This window comes from Pongo pygmaeus, chromosome 4 (genome assembly GCF_028885625.2).
Source record: "Pongo pygmaeus isolate AG05252 chromosome 4, NHGRI_mPonPyg2-v2.0_pri, whole genome shotgun sequence".
Lineage (NCBI taxonomy): Eukaryota > Metazoa > Chordata > Mammalia > Primates > Hominidae > Pongo > Pongo pygmaeus.
In genome coordinates, this window is record NC_072377.2 from 99,648,189 (window position 1) to 99,671,846 (window position 23,658).

At 39.9% G+C, this 23,658-nt stretch overlaps 2 protein-coding genes across 11 annotated transcripts in view; one reads left to right on the top strand and one right to left on the bottom strand.

Annotated features, from left to right (window-relative positions):
* Positions 1-5,466, bottom strand: part of SPATA9 (spermatogenesis associated 9) — a 74,185-nt gene extending 68,719 nt beyond the window's left edge. The window contains exon 1 of the mRNA XM_063665024.1: positions 5,338-5,466. The gene's annotated coding sequence lies outside the window, so the exon portion shown is untranslated. The remainder of the gene's footprint in view (positions 1-5,337) is intronic.
* RHOBTB3 (Rho related BTB domain containing 3) overlaps positions 4,448-23,658 on the top strand; it is an 87,118-nt gene continuing 67,907 nt past the window's right edge. For 5 of the 10 annotated variants that reach the window (XM_063665020.1, XM_063665019.1, XM_054487894.2 and 2 more), the window contains exons 1-4: positions 4,450-5,081; positions 5,256-5,481; positions 10,281-10,467; positions 21,837-21,991. In XM_063665020.1, coding sequence (XP_063521090.1) covers positions 5,080-5,081; positions 5,256-5,481; positions 10,281-10,467; positions 21,837-21,991 — 570 coding nt within the window. In that variant the 5' untranslated portion in view covers positions 4,450-5,079. Of the gene's footprint in view, positions 5,082-5,255; positions 5,482-10,280; positions 10,468-21,836; positions 21,992-23,658 lie in introns of all 10 variants that reach the window. The other 5 variants (XM_054487896.2, XM_063665018.1, XM_063665021.1 and 2 more) reach the window with 2 other exon arrangements.

Genomic DNA, 23,658 nt, shown 5'->3' on the forward strand with positions numbered 1-23,658 from the left:
TTATTACGGTCACCTTCTTGGCAAATCTGATTAGTCGTCGGTTTCTTACCTTGCAATGTGGCTCCCAAAGAGTGTCAGAAACATCAGCTTGGCTGGGTGTTTTTGCTTGTTCTTGCATTTTTAACACTGTCTCCCTTGGTTCCTGCTGTAACAGTAGTTTACTTAAATATCATTCATAAATCCCCTTAGAAACAGAAACTGCAACATGTGGCAACATATTGAAAGTGAACAAAGGAGGTAGCCCTCCCGCTACCCCTCTCTGTGCATCCTATTGCTGCCATGCCCCCAACACTTCTTGTGTCTGCCCACTTACTGGTCAACCTGGGGTACCAGCATCAATCCCGATATTAACTAGTAGTAAAGCTTAATTTCTTTCTCCCTTTTTTTTTCGGTAAAAAAATAATGTGTGTGTGATTGGAAGTTTATTCTGGAATTTCAGGGATCATCTTCTGTACCCCACCTTGAAGACTCTGGCTCTAGAAAAGTGGTCTTAAAAATTGCATTTGTTTTTAACCTTAGAAAACCCATCTTTTTAATGAAAATGAATATGAAACTTTAATATTTTTTAAAAGACAGCAATAAGACTGCTCTGATTGGCTTTAAGATGCCATGTCAGAGTTCAGATCTCACTGCTTACTCTTTTTCTGCCACCTCCTCAAGCTGATTTGAAGATTCTTCTATGGAAACCTAGTTTTCCTTGAAACATAGTTGGAAAAAATCTTCTGCCAAGCCTAGATCTCTAGGCCTGCCCTCACCAACACTTACTTCCTCTCCAGCTGTTAAGGAACCAACACGTTTTTCAAAAACTGGTATATGAATATTCACAATTTGGGGACTAGTAATAGCCCACCGAATTACTTTACATGTCCTCACTGTACTTTATGCTACATCTTATTTAGGGATAAAAACATCTAATAGAATAAATATGAAATGGTGGCATTTCAGCCACTAAAATAGGAAAAAAATATTATTTCGGTTGGAAGCCCTTCCTGTGTGTTCCCCAGTGACCTTGAGGTTGGAGGACATGTGATATCTGTTCTGTTAACACTGGTAAAATAAAATTTTTTAAATGTGCTAATGAGAGAAACTACAAATACATAAACCAAATAAAAATTTAAAATACAAGGGAAATAACTTTTAAAAAGTGGTCATAATAAAATCATGAAAAGATCTTTAAGATATCAGGAAATGGACCATCTGTGATATTCTTTTAGCCAAGATAAATAACACTAACTGCTGTAATAATTGACCTCAAAATGTCTGGCTCAACTCACTGAAGATCTATTTATCACTCAAATCACAGTACAATGCATGCTGTGAGGAGGCTCTGCTGTAACTAGTCATTCAAGGACTGGTTCCACACTGCAGTGCTAATAGCCTCAAACATCTGGCTTCAAGGTTGACCTGACTTCATGTGGTTGAGACAGGAAGATAAAAGAGAATGGAGAGACACACTTCTCTACTGCTCAGCAGGTATCATATTCCGTTGATGAGAACTAATCATGTGGCCCTACCTATATGCACAAAATTTGAGAAACGTCATTTAGCTATCTTGGAAGAGAAAACAGGTTTGGTGAGTATGTAGCCAGGCTTTGTACCAGATACTCAATTTGTAGCTTAAGTATCACCAGGTATGACTCCAGAAATCTCTTGGGAAGCCTCCACCACTCTTTTTTCTGCCTGCTTTAATATAGAAACCTTCATGCCAGCACTAACTTCATCTCTTGCTGTTCCTAAGACAAGCCATGATCTTCCATTTCTTTATACCTTTGCATGTGATGTCTGTCCAGTTCTTTGAAATACTCCTTCCCTTCTAACCTCCTCTTCCTCCAAATCTAACAAACTCTTAATCTATTAAGACCTAAGACAATGTTTACTGTCTTTATGAACTTCTGACACAGAAAGCACCGATCTCTTCCTAACATTCACTGAACTTATCTTTTACTTTGTACCTGTCTCTTTTAGTGACTGCCTAGGCCTGTGGCATGATCACTTAAGGAACTAGAATGTTTTCAAAAGGATTGAGTGTGCTAATATTCACAAACTAATTAATATGTCAGAGGCGTTTGAACAAGAATGACTCCATCTTGAGTAGAGGCTGGGTACACCAAGGCTGAAACCTACTGGGCTGCATTCCTAGGAAGTTAGGCATTCTTAGCCACAGGATGAGATAGGAGGTCAGCACAGGATACAGGTCACAAAGACCTTGCTGATAAAACAGAATGCAGTAAAGAAGCTGGCCAAAACCCACCAAAACCAAGATGGTGGTGACAGTGACCTCTGGTCAACCTCACTGCTCATTATATGCTAATTATAATGCACTAGCATGCTAAAAGACACTCCACCAGCACAATGACAGTTTACAAATGTCATGGCAACGTCAGGAAGTTACCCTATATGGTCTAAAAAGCAGAGGAACTCTCAGTTCTGGGAAATGCCCACCCTTTCCAGAAAAACTCATGAATAATCCACCCCTTGTTTAGCATATAATCAAGAAATAACTATAAGTATACTCAGTCGAGCAGCCCATGACACTGCTCTGCCTATGGAGTAGCCATTATTTTATTCCTTTACTTTCTTGATAAACTGGCTTTCACTTTATGGACTTGCCCTGAATTCTTCGCTGGAGGTCCAAGAACTCTCTTTTGGAGTCAGGATTGGGACCCCTTTCTGGTAACAAATTGCTTTAGCTTCTTAAGGTCAATGACCAAGTCTTATGTATCTTGGGATCTCCTATGCCTACCCAGCATAGGCTTGGCTCACCTATTCAGTAACTAAGGAAAAAATGAATACTTTGTCCCTTTCTGACATTTCCAAGTTGTTAGCAACTTTGGTGTCCATTTTTGTTTCATTTTTGTATTAATATTTTTATATTGTCATAAAATATAACAATATTTACCATGTTAATCATGTTCTAGTGTTCAGTACACGTTCTAGTGTTTAGTTAATAATGTTCTAGCGTTCAGTTCTATAGTTCAGTATGAACTATATATGCACCTCATGCAACAGATCTCTGTAACTTTTTCTTCCTGCAAATCTGAAACACTATACCTGTTGAACAACGCCCCCTTTTCCCCTCTCCCCAGCCCGTGGTAACCATTATTCTACTTTCTGTTTCTAAGAGTTTGACTACTTTAGATACTTCATATAAATGGAATCACTTTGTGATTTGCAACTGGCTGATTCCACTTGGCACAACGTCCTCAAGGTTCATCCATGTTGTAGTTTATGAAGGAATTTTCTTCTTTTTTAAACGCTAATCGTCCATTACATGTGTATACCACATTTTCTTTATCCATTCATCCATTCTAGTGTCTTTGTTTTTGACTTCTGGGTTTCCGGAAAAGACTGATGAGAAACTATATTTTACATTAACCCAAGAGAAAAAGTGATCCTGCATGCTGGAATTTTTAAGGATGGTTTAGGTTCTAGAGACTAAAAGAGAAATCATAGAAATTGCAAAGGGAAATTAGATTTAAAAAAAAAAAAAAACAGTGACCACATAAAGAATGTCTCCCATTATATCCTCTCTGAGCACGAGAAACTATTAAACTGCTTTCAACCTAGCAGTAAGGGCCCATAATAAAAAGCTGTTGCCCTAGTTTTTTTACTGCCCTACTCAGTACCCCCTCTTTCAAACCCTCAAAATAGCTCAGTTGAGAAAAGAAACAGTCCAATTTTACAGAAGGGAAAAATAAATAGATAAAAGGATAAGCAAGAACTCTTTTCAACACAGAGTAAGGTACTGGTTAGAATTTTAATACCGTATGGAGGAGTCTAACCCCAGAGTAATCCCTGGCCCATTTTGGTGTTAGTAAGTGGATCCCAGTGTTCATTTGTATCGAGGTAGTTTGAAGCACGTTAGGGATATTCATAGCCTTTACTTCAGTTCATTATTATGAAAGAATCTAAAGTATCTTTGCATTTACATGATTATGTTTTCAGTTGGTCTGCGGAGCTATTATTAAATATGTGGCCATAACGTGTACAGAAAAATCTCCAAGTAAACTGGCATTTTACTTACTAACACGTTAAACCCCCATACATAACTTCCTTTAAAAACGATCACACTAAACATCCCAGCATTTAAAATCCTGAAGTTTTCGGTAAAATACGCTAAATATAGCTTGAAATAGTAAATAATCCCCCCAAGGCGACATTAGCAAATTAATTGGTGTATGAACAAAGAACCCTTTCTACAGCAGCATGAATGTTGCCTTTATTTTTTCTCACAAGTATGATTTTAGAAAACAGCTGTAGCGCATGTTGACAAATGACAAAGCGGCAGACGTGGTAAAGCACTTTCCGTCAAGGCCAAGACGGGGGGAAATCGGGTTGCTGGGGCGGCACTCGGGCTAGAATCCCTAGTTTCCCTAACCTCCTTTTTCCAGTCCGGAGTGAGCGGGGGCCCCATCGCCCCACCCCCCTTTCCTGGCTCTGGTTACGGCCTTGCGAGTTGAACAAACTTGCTGCAGGCGGATTGGCGGCCGGGAGCTCTCGGGCTGGGGCGTTGTATTTATTAATTTATATTCCGCGGCGCCCCGCGAGGGCCGCTCCTTTGTGTCCAGCCGCCGCCGCCGGAGCTCCGGTGCCTCGGCGGGGAGCGCGTCCCCCGCGTCCGCCCGACCCCCCGGGGCCGGCACGTGCTGCGCCCGGTCCGCCGAGGGGGCGGAGGCCCCGATCTCCCCGGCCCCCCTTCCCTGCCTAGAGGAGGAGGAGCAGCGGCAGCGGCAGCAGGAGGCGACAGCTGCCAGCCGAGAAGGCGCGGCGGAGAGGGGACTGCGGTCAGCTGCGTCCACTCGGGGCTGCGCGGCGGTCCCGCGCCCGGCGATGTTCCCGGGCACTCCCTGAGTAGCCGCAGCTTGTCCCCCGCCCGCTAGCCCGCCCTGGTCCCCGGCTCGCTCGCTGGCTGGCGCGGCCCCGGCCCCGCTCTGCGTCGGCCCCGCCGCGGTGGAGGCGCGCGAGGGGGACGCGGCCGGGGATGAGCGGATTGCGGGTGAACTCGCCGCCCGGGGGCCCCGCGAGGCCGTGAGCCGCTGCTTTTCTCCGAGTCGCCGCCCTGCCCTTGGATTTGAGATCATGTACGTACGCGCCGCCGTCCTGCCATTGTCTCTCTCCAGCGCATGCAGTGCGCCCCAGGGACAGGGGCTGGTGCCCATCCTCGCCGCGCGCTGTCCCCCGCACTTCCTGTTCCGAGGAGAGACCCGCGCGCTGACCGTGCTTCCCTTCTCCCCTCTCCCCCTCTGTCCGTGTAGGTCCATCCACATCGTGGCGCTGGGGAACGAGGGGGACACGTTCCACCAGGACAACCGGCCGTCGGGGCTCATCCGCACTTACCTGGGGAGAAGCCCTCTGGTCTCCGGGGACGAGAGCAGCTTGTTGCTGAACGCGGCCAGCACGGTCGCGCGTCCGGTGTTCACCGAGTATCAGGCCAGTGCGTTTGGGAATGTCAAGCTGGTGGTCCACGACTGTCCCGTCTGGGTAAGGAAGAGCAGCTGCTCCGCGCCGAGGCTGAAGAAGCTTTTCTTTCCTTTTTTTTCCCCCTCCCCCTTCTGCCCACTTCCGTGAGTGTGGAGTGTCCGCGTTACATGGGTCAAATTTTTAAACATTTTTGAGAAAATCTTTGGTCCTTTGTTTCAGTGGGCAGAGAACAGCCCCGTCAGAAAACACTCTTAGGAAGGTAGAAGGCCCCAGTGGGAATGTGGAGCACCTACTGGTACACTTGGCGACTGTGGGTTGTCCCTTGGTAGGCAGCTGACAGTCGCATGTGCCAACTCCAAGGGACGGGGTCACTAGGTTTCATCAGCAAAAAGCAGTGTTTTTTTATGCCTACCCTATGGGTGATAGTGTAATATTGGTGTTCTAAAAATACAGCCCTCTCAAAGCTCAACACAGGCAAAAATACTTTTCACTGGGACAGTTCAGAAATAGTTCCTCTGGAAAGCAGAGGAAAAGACAGGGACTGGGAGTTAATTTTAAATGACTCATTTATAGCACTATTAATTGATCTCTGAAAACTTTTAATTTTAATAATGCAAATACTCTTTATGTATTAGCCATTTGTCTTAGTGACTCATAAATCAGAAATAATATTACTAATGTTGCTTGGAAAACTTTTAAAAAATTAAAATTTGTAATAATTGAACAAAATTGTAGTGAAGTGGATAAATGATAGTCCGATTCTTGAGTGTTTGATTAAGGGAAAAGGAACTTACTTTCTGACACATATGAGTATTTTCAGTATACAATAACATTATGTTTGAATGTTTTCCTTTAATCTTATTTGAAAATCTTTGATTCTTTACTGATATTGGAGTTACGTATGTTTCAGCTAAATGTTACATTTAATAACAGAAGAAAGTTTAGTGCCTGAAAAAATACAAATTACCATTGTGTGAGATTTCACATTTAAACAGCAATATTAAAAAAACTGAATTAGGGCTATAGGAAACGATCACGCCATTCTAAAAAATGTGTAGAATGTACTTGGAAAAATTTCTTATGCAAAGTTCCATATAACAGAACAAAAAGATCACTCGCTCGTGTAAGTTTTCAGTTAAAGAAGAAAGTTATGTTAATTTGGTAAAATAAAAAACAGGCCTTTTCAATTAAGAGATGCTATTAAACCCCTAGTTATGATAGTGATGATGCTGTTCATAAGAAGTGTTGGTGGAGAACCTACTGGCCAGAGTCTATGCAGGCAAATGAAACACTTCTTTTACTTGGGCTCTTTCGTTGTGAAAGATCTTACAGCCTAAAAACATAACGGTTCAACATGCAGTTGAACAAATGTTTAGTGAATCGAGTAAATGTAGGGAAAATAAAACTAGCTACATTAGGATGTTAGGATTGCTTTCCCTGTATTTAATTTGAGCTGTTAACACTTTCCTGTTTATATTGTTAATTTCGCAAACAGCAATGCTTTTGATCCCATATACTTTGTCTGTAAAGTGAAATCTTCCAAATGGAGAAAATAAGTCTCTATAGTATGGATTTTTGCCATATGCTGATTGTTATGGTTTATCTTGCTAATCACTTTTTGTTTGGTTAGACTCTGGCCCTATTTAAGGCACCAAGTTTGTAACCAGGTACAATTTTCTAGGTTATAATGATCTTCAGATATGAGACTCCATTTCTAGAGTTGCTCTTTATAAGGTGCTTTTCTTCACTTGGTGGTAAGTAAAGCCCATCAGAGATACTAAAGCTGATTGCATTAATCAACTGTTATTTGACGTATGTACGGAATCAGAATATTAAATACAGCAGAGCAGATAGAGCATAGCCTTTGATATTAAAAGGATCTGATTTCAGATTCCCACATTGCCATTTCAGGTCTGTGTGTCCTTGTTAAATCACTTATCTTCTCTCAGCCTTATTTTCCCTCTCTATAAAATAATCTGCCTCCTAGAGCTGTGCTGAGATGTGAATGAGAAACTAGCACGTGTCAAGTTCTAAGTATAGAGGCTGGCATTTAGTAGATGCTCTATAAGTGGTAGCTAATATAAAAATAAAGTGTTATAACTTTAGTATAGTTATGAATCACTTGTATTAATACTAAGCAAAAGTAAGATTTTCACAGGTCATTCAAGATTTATACAACTACAGTACCAGTACACTGGGGCAGCGATGTTCATACTTCATACATGCAGCCCCACAATCAAGTAAAATAAAATAGTTTCACTGTAGAAATTCAGATTTTTTTTTTTTAAAGATGAGTTCAGTTCTCCAAATGTGGCTCCAAGCCTTGTGTTGCATAACCCCCTAGAGGAAATCCTGGAACTGATTTACAAGGGGTGGGAGAATTTGATTTCCTTCATAATTCTAGAAATCTTTGGAGTATTTTCTCTTTGGCATAGTTTGAGAAGAGATGTGTTGTTGTTGCCTTGAAGTTGAAATGAGATAGCTGTGTTTCTCTTCCCCAGTTCTCTTCTATAGATCCTTAGCCTTACCCTGGATCCTTGCCTTATATACTTGGCACTTTTAAAACAAATGTGCTGCAGATTCATTAGACGTAGCACGTTATTTAGTATGTCTTTCTCTCTCTTTCCCATGCATTTTTTTGGTGTGATACATTATTATTTCATTTAACGTTTCTATATCTTTTACTGTTTATTAAAAATATTCCACAAATAGCAGTGAGGTAGTTTAATAGATTTACAGTTTTCTTTGCAGGGTTTGAAGCTCTGATTTGGATTACAAATAAAGTATTTATAGTCTTCACATCCTCAATCCTACAGCGTTAAAGATGCCCAGACCCATTTTTTCATAACATTTTCCCTTAAAGGTCCTCCCCTTCCCTGGATACCTCTCCAGTAACTCTGGAATTTTGAACTATTTGGAATTCAAAAAGCAGCTACTTTTGATTTATTCTCTCAGAGTTAAAGGCTGCTTAATATTGGCCCCACTTTTGTTTAGTTTTTTATCTCATTTGTCTTCCTTGTTATACTTACGCACTCTGTTATACTTGTGTACTTTGAACTTGAATGCTATAACAGATGCAGTTGGAACTGAATAGGCTGTGTGGTTTTGGATTTGGCAGTTTGAGAGTTCTGCTGGGAAGCTTTCCCATGTTTTTGCACTGTGTCCCACTTCCCTTCTCCCCCCTTGCACCCTCTACCAAGTTCAACCCTTTGCCTTTGTTGTTTATAGTCCATATTTTGCCCTTTTTTTTTGGTTCTTTTACCTCCCTTCAAAAATACTGTACGCATCCCAGTTTTGATAGGGTATTCATGACAAAAAATTCTGCAGTTCTTGTTACTCTGAGTGTACTTGTGGGAAATGAGTGGCTGGGAGGGTATGGGGAACTGGGGGAGGCACTGATGAGAAGAAGCTCTCTCTTCAGAAGGGCATTGCTGTGTGATACTCCTCCAGAATGTGCCATCGTAGGATAAAAGCTCTGTCACATAGACCTTGGTTGGCTGATTCAAACACTGTTAACCCTGTTTTAGACTCATATTTCAAAGTTTGAACTTTCTTAGCTCAACAGCTTTTGGACCTGTTAGTCAGACCTAGCTATTTTCTTAATCTAGCTTTATTACATCCTAGAAATGTGTACCAAAGGCCACATAAAAGGACAAATGATTAATAGTTAACTAGAATGTGAGAAGAAAACTACTTGTACATTATTTGGTAGTGGAGTTAAGATACCTAAAGATATTTTCCTTACATCACTATTCGTACAGAAACTGAAAAATTATATTTAAAATATCAACCCAGGCCAGGCGCGGTGGCTCATGCCTGTAATCCTCGCACTTTGGGAGACCGAAGTGGGCAGACTGCCTGAGCTCAGAAGTTGGAGACCAGCCTGAGCATCATGGTTGAAACCCCATCTCTGCTAAAGTACAAAAAATTAGCCGGAATGGTGGTGCACATCTGTAGTCCCAGCTACTCGGGAGGCTGAGGCACAGGAATTGCTTGAACCTGGGAGGCGGAGGCTGCAGTGAGCCGAGATCGCACCGCTGGGCTCCATGCTAGGCGACAGAAAAAAAAATCAAAACATTATATTTTTAAGGAATAGTGTTTGTAATAAATTACTTGCCCCAGTTCTAAATAAATATAAATGTTATTAGCTATAGCACAAAAGTAAATATTTCAGAACTAGAAGAGTTTATCCTGAATTTTTAATTTATGTAAGCAAAATACATGAATTGAAAATATATTCCTTACCATGTTAACACCTTGTAATACACAGTATCTCTTTTTTTAATAAAGGAATTTCTCCCTCACCCCACATTCATACTCTCTATATACAGTACTGTCCAAAGGATGGATCAAGTTGAAAAGTATACATGAATTTTGAAAATATGAATAAAGTATATGGAACTTCACAGAATTTAAAATGTATTGCAGTTCAAAACACTGAAAATCCTGCAGTGTCTAACTGGGTCAGAGGAAAACCTTTGAAGCTTCGTTACTCATACTGTTGCTCTTCCATCTAATGCCATAATGTTACACTTTTGAATTTATAGGTGATAAAAATATAGTGTAATTTTAAAACAAAGGGCTTATTTTTAAGTGCAAATAGTGAAAGAGGTTGCTTATTTCATCTGACTCTCAAGAATTCTCAGGTTCTCCTGTTTAACCATTACATAATTGTCCAGGCTACATGAGTAAGTAAACATTTTTAAAAAAAGAGTTGGCAGACTGCAACGCTTTTAATTTTATGTAGTTACTTATTTTAAAATAATTTTTTATGAATTCCAAAAATTAATGTCATAAATTATTTCAGGATTGATTGGAAGATAAGTAGACTAAAGATTGCTATTTGCATTTTGGTTTAGGACATATTTGACAGTGATTGGTACACTTCTCGAAATCTAATTGGGGGCGCTGACATCATTGTGATCAAATACAACGTTAATGACAAGTTTTCATTCCATGAAGTAAAGGATAATTATATTCCAGTGATAAAAAGAGCATTAAATTCAGTTCCAGTAATTATTGCTGCTGTTGGTACCAGACAAAATGGTAAGTATTTAATATTCTTTTTTGTAGTGAGCATGCAAATATTGTATATATTTTAAATAGTGCTAAGTTTATTAATGGATAATAGGGTTTGTTTTTGAAAACCAAAATGACTTTGGTTCAATGCCAGCTGCTGTCGCTTCATCATTTGATACGATAAAAAAACAACAAAGGAGAGGATCATGAACTGCTGTGATTCCGCTGGGTGCAAATCTGTCTTCTAAATGGCTCTTCTACAGTAGTGATGGAAGTCAGCAATTGTATTATTTTGACATATGAGAGGTATTAGGCTGATGCTGAGCCCTAGAAAACTCTTTTTGATGATCTGAAGGTCTACCCAATTGGGAAGGATAGATTGTTCACATGAAGATGTGGGCTTGGGAGCAGGATTTTTAGGTAGATAACAATGAGTGAGCTGGAAACACTGACAGTGCTGCCTAAAAGAAAGGATTGCTTATTTCCATGGCTGATAGATTCATTGGGTTCAGGCTGCTTCAGCCATTGCTGCTGTGCATATTATTGTCAGATACCTTAGGGCCAACTCAGGATTCAGTTTGATTTGGTGCTATTTTACAGATCTTCTTAGTGGTATTTCCTAGTAAAGCTATTTTAAAAATTTTATTTTACACATTATTCTAAAAACTTTTAAATTGAGGTATTGCAAAGTAAAGGACATAAAGTTTACTCATCTTAGAGTGCAGCTAAATGCATTTTTACCCATGTATACAGCCGCGCAACCCACACAGATCAAGGTATAGAACATTTGCAGCACTTGAGAAGGCTCCCTCCTGCTCTTCCCAGTTAATAACGCTCCTACTCAGAGGTAACTGCTATTCTGACTTCTAACAACACAGATTAGTTTTACCTATTTCTGAACTTCATACAAATGAAATTATATGGTATGTAGTAGTGTCTTAGGTTAGGCTAATTTCAGTTAGCATAATACTTTTGAGATTTGTCCATGCTGTTTTTATCTGTAGTTTGTTCTTTTTATTACTATATATTAGTCCATTGTATGAATATGCCATAATTTATTTATCTAGTCTTCTTTTGAGGATGCTTAGGTCGTTACCCAGGAGCAGGATTGTTGGGTCAGAGGGCAGGTATATATATAGCATTAGTAGATACAAGTAAGGCCGGCGTGACCTACCCGTGACCCCATATCCCCTCTACTTCCCTATCTTTCTTTTTATTACTGGTCATGATTCATAAAAGAGTTATCTGCACTTCCTGAGTCCATTTCCTATTCATTCTTCAGTCCACTACAGCCTGACTTTGACTTTCACAAGTGCACCAAGTTTGTTCTCACTCAGTGTCTCCAGTTGCTGTGGTCTGAATTTGTTCCCCAAAGTTCATGTGATGGGCGCAGTGTTGGGCCGTGAGACTTTAGGAGGTAATTAGGGCAAGAGGACTCTGCCCTCGTAAATGGATTGATGCTATTATCTTTAAAGTGGGTTAGTTATCATGGGAGTGGGCTCCTGATAAAAGGATGAGTTTGGCCCCCTTCTGCCCTCTGTCTTGTGAGCTCGCTTGAACTTCTTTCCGCCTTCCACCATGGGACGATGCAGCAGGAAGGTCTCACCAGATGCTGGCACCTTGATATTGGACATCTCAGCCTCCAGAACTGTGAGAAATAAATTTCTTTTCTTTATAAATTACCCAGTCTGTGGTGTTCCACTATAGAAGCACAAAACGGACTAAGACACCACTTATATCCTCGTTAGCCAAATTTAATACACTTTAATTACAATTATCTCTCATTGAAGAGATAAGAGATAATAATACTTATCTCTTATTGAAATTATGGAAACATACCTCTCCCTCCATTTAGTAAAGCCACTGGTTCTTTTAACTATCTGTCTCCTTTACCTTTCTCCCATCCTCCCACACACACAGCGGAATTGTTTCCCAGGGTTCCATCCTTTGACCTCACCTGTTCTTACTCTTCAGCCAAACAATTAACCTGCTAATCTGTTGCCCTGGCTTCTCCTATATAAACACTGATAACTGTTCAGTCTGTCTCTCTGGCTTTAGTCTTGCTCCTGACACATATCACCATAGACATCATCTTCCTCTGGCCAAATTTCCTGTCTTGGTGAATGATGCCAGTCCTATCCATTCACCCAAACAAGAATCATCCTAGACCCAGCCCAATTCCCCATATCCAGTTGATTAAGAAGCCCTTTTGCTTTTACATTTTAAATAAATCTCAAACTCATTACTTTCTCTTCATCTCCATTGGATTTCACATTCTAGTCATTTGGTTATTTGTCATGGTGGCCTTCTTTTTGGTGTCTTTAAGGGATGGTTTCAGATTTTGTAGGGCCTCAAATTTATACAATTTGGGAGGTCCTTCATAAGGAAAAAAACCCACAAAATAACAGATACATATATGTCCAAAAGTAAGTATTTAGAATGATAAGTGAAAGCACAACAAATTACAACTAAAAAGTTGTCAAATACTACAAACATTTTTAAATGTATGTATATATTTTTGAGATAGGGTCTTGCTCTGTTGCCCAGGCTGGGGTGCAGTGGCATGATCATAGCTCACTGCAGCCTGGACTTCCTGGGCTTGAATGATCCCCCCCCACCTCAGCCTCCTGAGTAGCAAGGACTACAGTCACGTGCCACCACACCCAGCCAATTTTTTTATAGAAACGAAATTCTGCCATGTTGATCAGGCTGGTCTCCATCTCTTAGGCTCAAGCCATCTGCCCACCTCAGCCTCCCAAAGTGCTGGGGTTACAGGCATGAGCCACCACACCTGGCAACAGATCTTTTTAACAGCCTGATACTTCTTCAACTTTTCTTATATTTTTTGGGTGACCATAGTCTTTGGTCATCTCTTCATATGATAACCACTGATAGGTTATGGCTGTGTCCCCACACAAATCTCACGTTGAATTGTCATAATCCCCATGTGTCATGGGAGGTACCTGGTGGGAGGTGGTTGAATCATGGGAGCAGGTTTTTCCTGTGCTATTCTCATGATAGTGAGTAAGTCCCGTGAGATCTGATGGTGTTATAAAAGGGTAGTTCTGGTCACGCTCTCTTGCGTGCTGCCATGTAAGATGTGACTTTGCTCCTCCTTCACTTTCCACCATGATCATGAGGCCTCCCCAGCCATGTGGAACTATGAGTCCATTAAACCTCCTTTTCTTTATAAATTACCCAGTCTCAGGTAAGTCTTTGTTAGCAGCATGAGAACAGACTAATACAATCACTTTATGATATTTTCTATAGAGACGAGAATGATAATCAGTTTTTCTTTCAGCATATTTCTTCTCTTTCCACATCTTTCTGGTCCTGGGCACCAGAGTTTGTGTTGTATTCCTATTTCAGCTCGAGATTCTTGTCATGACACCAAGTAAGTGTGCACTGTGGGTGGCAGAAGCATTTCTGAAAGTCATACATGTATTAGGATAGTTATCAAACACTGAACTATACATGGAAGTGACTATAAACCACAAATAGTTCATTAACCCTAAGGTTAAATTCCCTTTAGCAGCATCCCCCAAATGCCCATAGTTACTCCAGAGCTGCCTGATACAAGATGAAGTGATTTGGAGTGGAAAGAGACCATAGTCTTGACTAAATATCTTATTTTGCAAATTTTACAAAAGAATATGACCATGTGAAGATATATTGCTCAGGTTCTTCCTGGGGCTTGGAAAGGATCCACAAGAAAAGAGTCTTGAAGCTTGAGCTTCATCAGCTTTATGGTAAATTGGCCTCTGGTGTACTATTCCTGGTTTGTCTCTTTCTGAAATAAATTCTCTCAGAATAGTCATCCTAGAATACAAGTCAGATCATGGCGCTCAATGCTTTGAATTCTTTAAGAACTTTCTTCTTTGCCTCTTATTTTGCAAAATTTCAAACCTAAGAAAGTTGACAAGAATAAGACATTGAACCCTAGATTTTATAAACATACACACACACACACACACACACACACTTTTTTTTGGCTGAACTATTTGAGAGTCAATTGTAAACATTATGAGATTTCTTTATTCCTAATTACTTTAGCATGTATCATCTAAGAACAAGGCCATTATCTTATTAAGCCTAATACAATCGTCAATCAAGAAATCTAACATACTATTACATTTTTACTATTATTTAAGATATAATCCAGCCAGGCGCAGTGGCTCACGCCTGTAATCCCGCACTTTGGGATGCCGACACGGGCAGATATGAGGTCAGGAGATCAAGACCATCCTGGCTAACACGGTGAAACCCGGTCTCTACTAAAAATATGAAAAATTAGCCGGGCGTGGTGGCAGGTGCCTGTAGTCCCAGGTATTCGGGAAGCTGAAGCAGGAGAATGGCACGAACCCAGGAGGCGGAGGTTGTAGTGAGCCAAGATGGTGCCACTGCACTCCAGCCTGGACGACAGAGCAAGACTCTGACTAAAAAAAAAACAAACAAAAAAAAAACATATAATCCATATTTACATTTCCCCGGTTATTTCTTTATAATGTGCTTTATAGCTGGGGTTTATCATTGTTGTTGTTTTTTAACCAATCCAGGATGCAATTAAATATTACACATTGCATTTAGTTGTTATAACTCTCAATTCTCTATTTTATCTTTCTTTCTGTTTTTTTTGTTTGTTTGTTTGTTTTTTTTTTAGAGACAGGATCTTGCTGTGTTGCCTAGGCTGGTCTGGAACTCAGGCTTAAGCAATCCTCCTGCCACAGGCTCCCAAGTAGCTAGGATTATAGGCATGCATTATCACATCTGCCTTCTAATCTCTTTTAATCTGGAGCAGTACCCCCAATGGTTTTTGGGGGGAGGGACTGTGTCTTTCATAATATTAACATTTTTAATGAACCCAGGCCCTTTAGTTTGTGTAATTCCTTCATTTATGATAAATGTGCTTGCAAAATAGTTATGTTTCTGTTATTCTTCCTATACTTATAAATTGATATTCTTCTGTAAATGGAGCTTTCCTTTTTCTCTGCTCCCAAATTTTTTTCTTAGAATTATTATGATTCATGGATTTGTATTTTAAATTCAGTATTTTATAATCTGTTCTGATTATTCTTTTGGATGCTCACATTGCTCCATATTTGCCTGCAGGGAGTCATTTCAAGCTACCTCTAATCAGTTTTTAGCCCCTTCCTTATTTTCTGGCACAAGATATTCGAGGCTCAGACTTTGCCTATCCCAGTCCGAGAATCAGCCATTTCTTCAGGGAACTCTGGTTCCTTCTAGGGGGTCAATGATATTTAGAAACCAAGGTCTGGGCTCTAGGATGCTCATGACTTTAGATGTCTTTACTTCTGCGCCCTTTAATTGGCTAGAGCCAGGGATTATACTTTTTATTTAAATCATGGGCACTGATGCCCTTATTTCAGTCCAGTATTTGTATCTCATTTCAATAACTTTTTCTTGTAAAATCTTTACCTGAAATACAAGATCCTTCATGAGGTAGCCTCTGACTGTTTCTATAATCTTGCAGGGCACAATCCCCTGTCTTATGTGTCAGTCACACTGAACTACTTGAAAAACTTAATGTCTTTCTTTAGGTCTAGGAAAGTCTTAACTGTGTGACTTCAGATATCACCATCCCTCCATTTTCTCTATTTTCTTCTTTTGGGACTCTCGTTAGACTGATGTTGAAACTTCTGGATCTCTTCTCTGATTCTTTTATCTTTCTTTTATATTTCTTATTGCTTTATTTCTTTGTGTTGCATTGTGGGAGAGTTCCTTGGCCTTTTCTTCTGGTTCACACATTAGTTCTGCTGGGTCTGTTCTGCTATTCTGCCTTATTAAATTTTTTATTTCAAAAGCTTTTCATACCAGATCTCTAATGGCTGCTTTCATAATTTCTTGTTCCAATCTTAAGGATGCAAACTTTTATTTTAAAAAACTCTCAGGCCAGGCGCGGTGGCTCACGCCTATAATCCCAGCACTTTGGGAGGCCGAGGTGGGCGGATCACAAGGTCAGGAGATCAAGACCATCGTGGCTAACACAGTGAAACCCCATCTCTACTAAAAGTACAAAAATTAGCCAGGCGTGGTGGTGGGCGCCTGTAGTCCCAGCTACTTGGGAGGCTGAGGCAGGAGAATGGCGTGAACCTGGGAGGTGGAGCTTGCAGCCTGGGGGACAGAGCGAGACTCTATCTCAAAAAATAAAAATAAATAAATAAATAAATAAACTCTCAGGATAATTAATGATGCTTACTAATTCAGTTTTGATTTTTATATTAAGTTTGGTTTTAAGACGGTATTATAAGTCGTTCTACTTGATGAGATTTTATTTTATGGTATGGATGCTTCTTAAACATTGGGGAATTCTTAATTTGCCTACTTTTGCAGTTGACTTTCCTTGTTGGATTGATGCCTTCCTCTTTCTCTGCCCAGCTGCTGTCTGGGGATGGGGGCGTAAGTAGGAAAACACCCAGGATCAACAGGCCTGGCTGCTTCCACTGGGGTTCTCCCACTCATCCCCAGTCATTTGCCTTTGGGCCTCCTCCTCCTTGTTGCTCCCTGCATTGTTGAGCAGGGAGCACTCTGGATGTGGCTGCAGTGTGAGCCTGTACTCAGAGCTTCAGGAGGCCTCTTCAGTCTGCCTGCCTTCATTCTCTCAAGCACTCCTGGTTTCTGGGCTGATGAGGTTTCCCCTTTAGTTTTTGAGTGTTGCTGTGTATTCATTCCTTCCTGCCTCCCTCCCTGTCTTTCTCCCTCCCTCTCTTTCTCCTTCCCCCTTCCTTCTTTCCTCCCCTCTTCCCTCCTTCCCTCCCTTCTTCCCCTCCCCCCTATTTTTTTTTTTTTTTGAGACAGAGTGTCACTCTGTTGCCCAGGCTGGAGTGCAGTGGTACGATCTCAGCTCACTGCAACCTCCACCTCAGGTTCAAGTGATTCTCCTGTCTCAGCCTCCTAAGTAGCTGCAATTATAGGTATGAACCACCATGCCTGGGTAATTTTTGTATTTTTAGTAGAGGTGGCGTTTCATCGTAGTGGCCAGGCTGGTCTTGAACTCCTGACCTCAAGTTATCCACCTGCCTCAGCCTCCCAAAGTGCTGGGATTACAGGCGTGAGACAACGCACCTGACCCCTTTCCCCCATCCTTCTTTCCTTCCTTCCTCCCTCCCTCTCTCCTTCTTTCTTCTCTCCTTCCCTCTCTTCTTTCTCTCCTTCCCCCTTCCCCCTTTATTTCATCATCTCTGTGATTTGGCAGGAAGAGGAGATCACAGTGTGGGTTTAGCTTTCCATCTTGAAACTGGAAGTGAATGTTTTCCTTTCTTCTCACATCCAGTCCCCTGTATATGCTGTATTCTTAACTGTAGTGCCCCTCTACACAGCCCCTATCATATAAGCATAGCAAATTCACACTTATCTTTTAAATTGTTACACTTTCTGTGAAGCCTTCCTTCCGTAATCCCCCCCAGACAGTTAACTTTCTCTCCTCTGTTCTGTAGTGGCTTTAGACACCTTCATTTCAGTGCTTATTATGTTATAACTGTTTGCAGTCATGTCTGTCTTCTCTCAGTTGACTATGAGTTTTTTTATCATTGCATTTTTATATCCCTGGCACTTGATGTGTGGTAGGTACTCACTAAATGTTTATTCAATGAGTGAATGGTTTTATGGATGATCTAAGTAAGTGAAAAAATCAATTTCACTAACAAGATGAAATTAATTTGCCATACAAGATGTAATTACAAAGTAATTACAAAGCTAAATCTGGCTATTCAACTCGAGGACCTTTATTGGCTTCCCCCCATCCATCCCTTAGAATACATGAAACCGTGCTGGGTGCTGTCCTGGTAATTCCCTTGGAACTCTTTTTACCTTTTTGTTTGTTTGTTTTTTGTATTAAATAGAGATGGGGCCGGCCACGGTGACTCACGCCTGTAATCCCAGCACTTTGGGAGACTGAGGTGGGAGGATCACTTGGGATTAGGAGTTCAGGACCAGCCTGGGCAACATGGTGAAACCCCATCTCTAGTAAAAAATACAAAAATTCGCTAGGTGTGGTGATGCACACCAAGAGTTCCAGCCACTAGGCAGGTTGAGGTGGGAGGATCACTTGAGCCTGGGGGAGGCAGAGGCTGAAGTGAGCAGAGATCATGCCACTGCACTCCAGCCTGGGTGACAGAGTGAGACCCTGTCTCAAAATAAATAAATAAATAAAAATTTAAAAAATAAAAAAAATGGAGATGGGATCTCACTATGTCAACCAAGCTGGCCCCCAACTCCTAGGTTCAAGGGATCCTCCCACCTCAGCCTCCCAAGTAGCTGAAATTAAGCACACGCCATCATGCTCAGCTTCTTGAAATTCTTTTTAAGGTTAAAAAGAATTCAGCAAGTATAATCCAGTCTCATTTCTTTCCTTTGATACACATGTTTTTGACAACCTTGACCCTGTGGATGTCTTCATCATACTTGGCTCTGAATAAATTTTCGGCTTGCACTAAATATTGAATCTATCTTGAAAAGAGAATTTTTTTTCAGAATGTGCTTAGAATGTATTCATAGCTTTAAGCTCCCAAAGACAGGCATCCTTTCAGTTATTTCTGAAGCTCTGGTAGAGCCTGGTCCTTTACTAGGCTAGAATTTTTGAAAAGAATTTCTAAAACTTCCAAACAGTGGCAATGTTGTAGGAATTAACCTGCAGGTTCCCAAAGCCACTACTTTTCAAAGAGATGTTATCCATTTGAATGTCAGAGTTACATTGTGCTTGCTTTAAAAAAATAGACAGCATTTTATGATAACATCTTAAGCATATAAGGGAAAAAAAGACTATAATGTTAGCTAGAAGTGTAGCACTCATTCAGAGTCACGTGACCATGCGGCACCACAATTTAAAATTAGTTTGAATCATCTGCTTGTTCCTGATTAAATGGTTAATGTAAATTAATTTAATTCAGAATCGGTTCTCCTGCTATAACCAATACAAGCCAGACTTCTACTTGGAATCTTAGGTCATATAGCTGACTGATCTTGAAGAATATAGGAATGGTTCAAAAGAGAACCACAAAGTAACTATTTAGAAACAAAAGCCTCTCAAGAAGGTTTTAAGAAGTAAGATTTTAGAATCCAGATAAAGTGTAGGTAGCTAAGTGGCAACATAGTTACAGCATAATATAGTATAGAAAGACTAGACATTTTTTCCTTTCTGGTGAGTGAACAAAAACAGATGTCTTCAGTGACATAGAAGAGATACAGGGGCACTTTCTAGAAACGTGTGTAGGTAAGTTGCTTACCACCATGCACAGTGGAAAAACCACCCTGCTAGGATAAACCTGAAATTAGTTGTATTTTCTCCCTCAAATCAAGATTGTTAAAAATTATTTTACATTATGTTCACTTCACTCTTCCACTTGAAACACTCCTGTCTCTGCTTGATTTCTGTCCAGAAATAAAGTTTAATAAGATGATCTGGCTACCCACTCCATTCCATCAACATAAGGAGACCTTTGTAGATATAAGAAGGCCTCTGTTTTCAGAAAATCAAAGGCACTGTTTAGGAAGGCTTTGTGAGGAATGTGAAATACCAACATGTTATTTTTCAAGATAGGCTAAATTCTGTATGAAAACTTTATTTGCTCCAAACTTAAAATGATCTTAGAAAAAGTAAAAGTAAAATCTCAAATTAGAATTTATGGCATAATTTAAAGAACTCAAGTTTAATTTTTAAATCACTGTATCTTTGGAATCAGTAATTTTTTACTAAAACTATATTTTTATTTTTCCTTTTGGTGTCACTTTTATTATCAGCTGGAGCAAGTAGCAGTGTTACGATTGTTTCTCTGTCTCTAACCCACAAAGAGACTTGGAAAAGTCACATAACCTCTCTAAGCCTCAGTTTCTTCCTCTGCAAAATGAGAATATGAATATATGGCTTCTGAGCTCCAAAATGCTTTCAGTGAAGCTAAAATTATCTAAGCCATGTGTGTCTGTGTGTATGTGTATGTGCATTTTTACATACATGGTATGCATATGCACTAAATATATTTAGCGTATACCCGATATTTTTACGTATCTGCTCCATCTGTATGCAATTCATTCACAAGGAAGTTGCTGCATGTGCTATGGGGGAGTTGCTCAAATGTCCTTTCAGGGCCAGCGTACTTACTCCCTCAGTTATTGGGGCTTGTTGGCTGCTGCTGGTGCACATCTGAGCCCCTTTTCATGCATTACTCTGTGCTGATGGGAGCTGCCTTGCCCAAGTTATCCCTGCTCCAGGGGCTCAGCCCTTGTCTGATTACTGGTCGATTTAGGGATAGGATACAGCTCAGCTACCTCCTTTCCCCAAAGGAGGAACAACTCTAAAGGCCATCTAAGCTCCAGAGCCCCCTGTAGGATCAGCTTTGGTCCCTGTTCCAACAGTACTGCAATTCCAATTTTCCCTCTACCTAGTCCCGCATTCCTCACCCCCGAGAAGCGTTATTCCCAAGATCACTCCCCAATTAACCTTCTCCACACCCCCCACAGGAAGCCAATCTACAACAACATGCATTTCTAGAAATGAATTTACCCTCTTTTGATCTGGCAGCCTTTTTGAATGATGACACATCTGATGTTGTGGTCACGATACATAACAAATCTGGCTGACAAATATGGAGTTAAACATATATTTTTAGGCTTACTAGGGATGTTCTTATAGATAGATTGTTCTACCACCTTCCTAGCCATAGATCTATAGATGGTACAACTGTGAATTTTGGGACTTTCACTTTTTGAGTTAATACTTTTTATTTCTTCAGTTTTTAATTTTTTAATCTTAAAGGAAAAGATAAAGAATGATTGAACTTGTTCTCTGAAGTTGAATGCTTTAGAGTTTAATGATTGAAATGTCTGAATTAATAGGAATGTACTTCATATGAAGTTTACAAAGAGAGTGACAATTTTGTTGCCTGGAAAATCAGGTCAAATTGAAGGTTCTGTTACAATAGAAGTATAAGGTTTATTCAAACTTTGTAAATAGATTTAAAGTTTATTATATTAAAAAAGCAAATCCACTGTTTTCCATGCTCTCCATGGCAATCAAGTCATTACATTTATCTTCTTTTCTACTGGCCTAGAAATACTGATATTCAGGATGTCAAGTTTGTGTAAAAAGAAGCAGGCCCACGAGTACTGGTTGTTTGTTAATATCCATTCACCTACTTTAAAATTTTTCTATTTTCTAAAATACTATTTATTATTCTTGCAGTGAATGCTTGTTTATTTAGGGACCTTTCTATGGTCATTGACACTTTGTATTCAGAGTTTAGTGGGTAGTGGATATACTGAATGCTTTTGAACTGTGGCTCTGGTATGAGCTCTTAGTTTGTTGTTTAATGTTCAGATTGTCTGTGTACCTTTTTTTTCCTGTTTAATTTCGAAACTCTTTGTTTTAAAATTTGTTTTCTCAGAAGAGTTACCTTGTACATGCCCACTATGTACCTCAGACAGAGGGAGCTGTGTTAGTACAACTGAAGGGATCCAACTTGCAAAAGAACTAGGAGCGACCTATCTTGAACTCCACAGCCTTGATGACTTCTACATAGGAAAGTATTTTGGAGGAGTGGTAAGTGGAAATTCCTATTAAGTATAAAGTTATTTGTCAGGTTGGCTCTTTAGGTATTTTGTAGAACATCAGTTAGAACTTCAGATTTAAAAGCATGATTTGTCTTACTTAACCTTGAGAAATAAAATGAGAGTGAGTGGCAAAGGTTTTATCAGAATAAAATTATAATTTTATTTTTCTCTCCAAATGAAACCTTTTCTATTATCTAATATGATATTTTGGAATTTTTCATTTGGTGATCTTTAGTAGTCTTTGTTGTATGTATCAAAAGCATGTTTACTTAACCAAACCTGTGATGCCACTTTTAATAGTCATCTTTATACAGCTGAATGAGCCTGGCAGCCTGAGCCAGCAGGCCCTGAAAGTTCTCTTTCATTTCCATCTACTAGTTGGAAAGAATAATTTTTCTTCCTCTGTGTGTGCTTTGGCAAAATTTTATATCCTCCTAATCTTGTTGTAGCTCAAACAGATTCAGAGGAACTACTTACACAAATAGCTGTTTGTTGGATATGTGGGAGCAAGTTTGCTTCCTTGGTTGCAGTGGTGCATATTGGGTTCTGCAGTCATTTTGATGCTGATCTTAACACACAGCACCTCCCATATAGTATTAGGACTATAATGTCCTTGGAGAATACTGTGGAGTTGTATCATTTAAGAATTTGCTGACACAGAAACTGCATTTCCAAACCTCTAAGAAGCAACTCCTCTCAACAGACAAATCTGATATACACGGATGAGAAGTTAAAAGCAAAGAAAACCTACTTTAAGCAGGAGCACTTTGGCATCCCTCATCGGTTCCCTAGCTCTTCACCAAGTACTCTTTCCAATATGCCCCAATATTCATTGTGTAAATTCATGTTGAAATGTTGAGGTTCCACAGATGACTACAGAAATATCATTTGTGTAAATGGGTAAAATAAAGACCAAATATAAATGCTGCTAATTTCCATCAAATATAAATGGCTTTTATTCACCCAATAATATAAAGAAACATTAATATTACAATGTTAAGGAAGATATACTCACAATATTGATATTATCGATGACTGTGAGAAATTTTGTTGCATTCATTTATGTGATGAGCAGTGAGTAGAAAGGTGGATAAGAGAAATTTAATCTTCCTGTCAAGCAGATTATGTTCTTCTGGCTTTTTAAAAAATCTTAATTTGGCGAAGAATGGTGTGTTTCCTAAAATACCTGGGGAGCTGGAGAGCAAAAAAAAGGTTTGGTTTTGCTTATTTTGAAGGTTCATTTGTCAGATAGTTTTATGCATTAGATTTGGTTTCATTTGTTGAGGGGAGGCCGTTCCCTTGGAAGCCACAGGTCTCCTTGCTGCCTGTTCCAGGATCCTGAACCAGAAATTCCCAGGATCATTCTTCCCACCTTCCCACTCCCACTTTCTCTCCTCTCTTTCTCTTCTTCTGGCTCCTTTTTTCTCTTTCTTCCTAATATCTAATGTTGCAATTAGGGTTAGAGGCATGATGAGGATTGATGTGACCAAGGTTGGGAGAAAGACATGGCAGTTTCTTTTTACCTTAACTCAAGACCTGTTGAGAATATGGAAACAAGATCAGAATGGTATCTTTTTAGATGCTTTACTTCCTAGTAAAGTACAACTGGGATCTCGAGTGTAAAACAGAATGGCATTGGCAAACATATGGATGGAG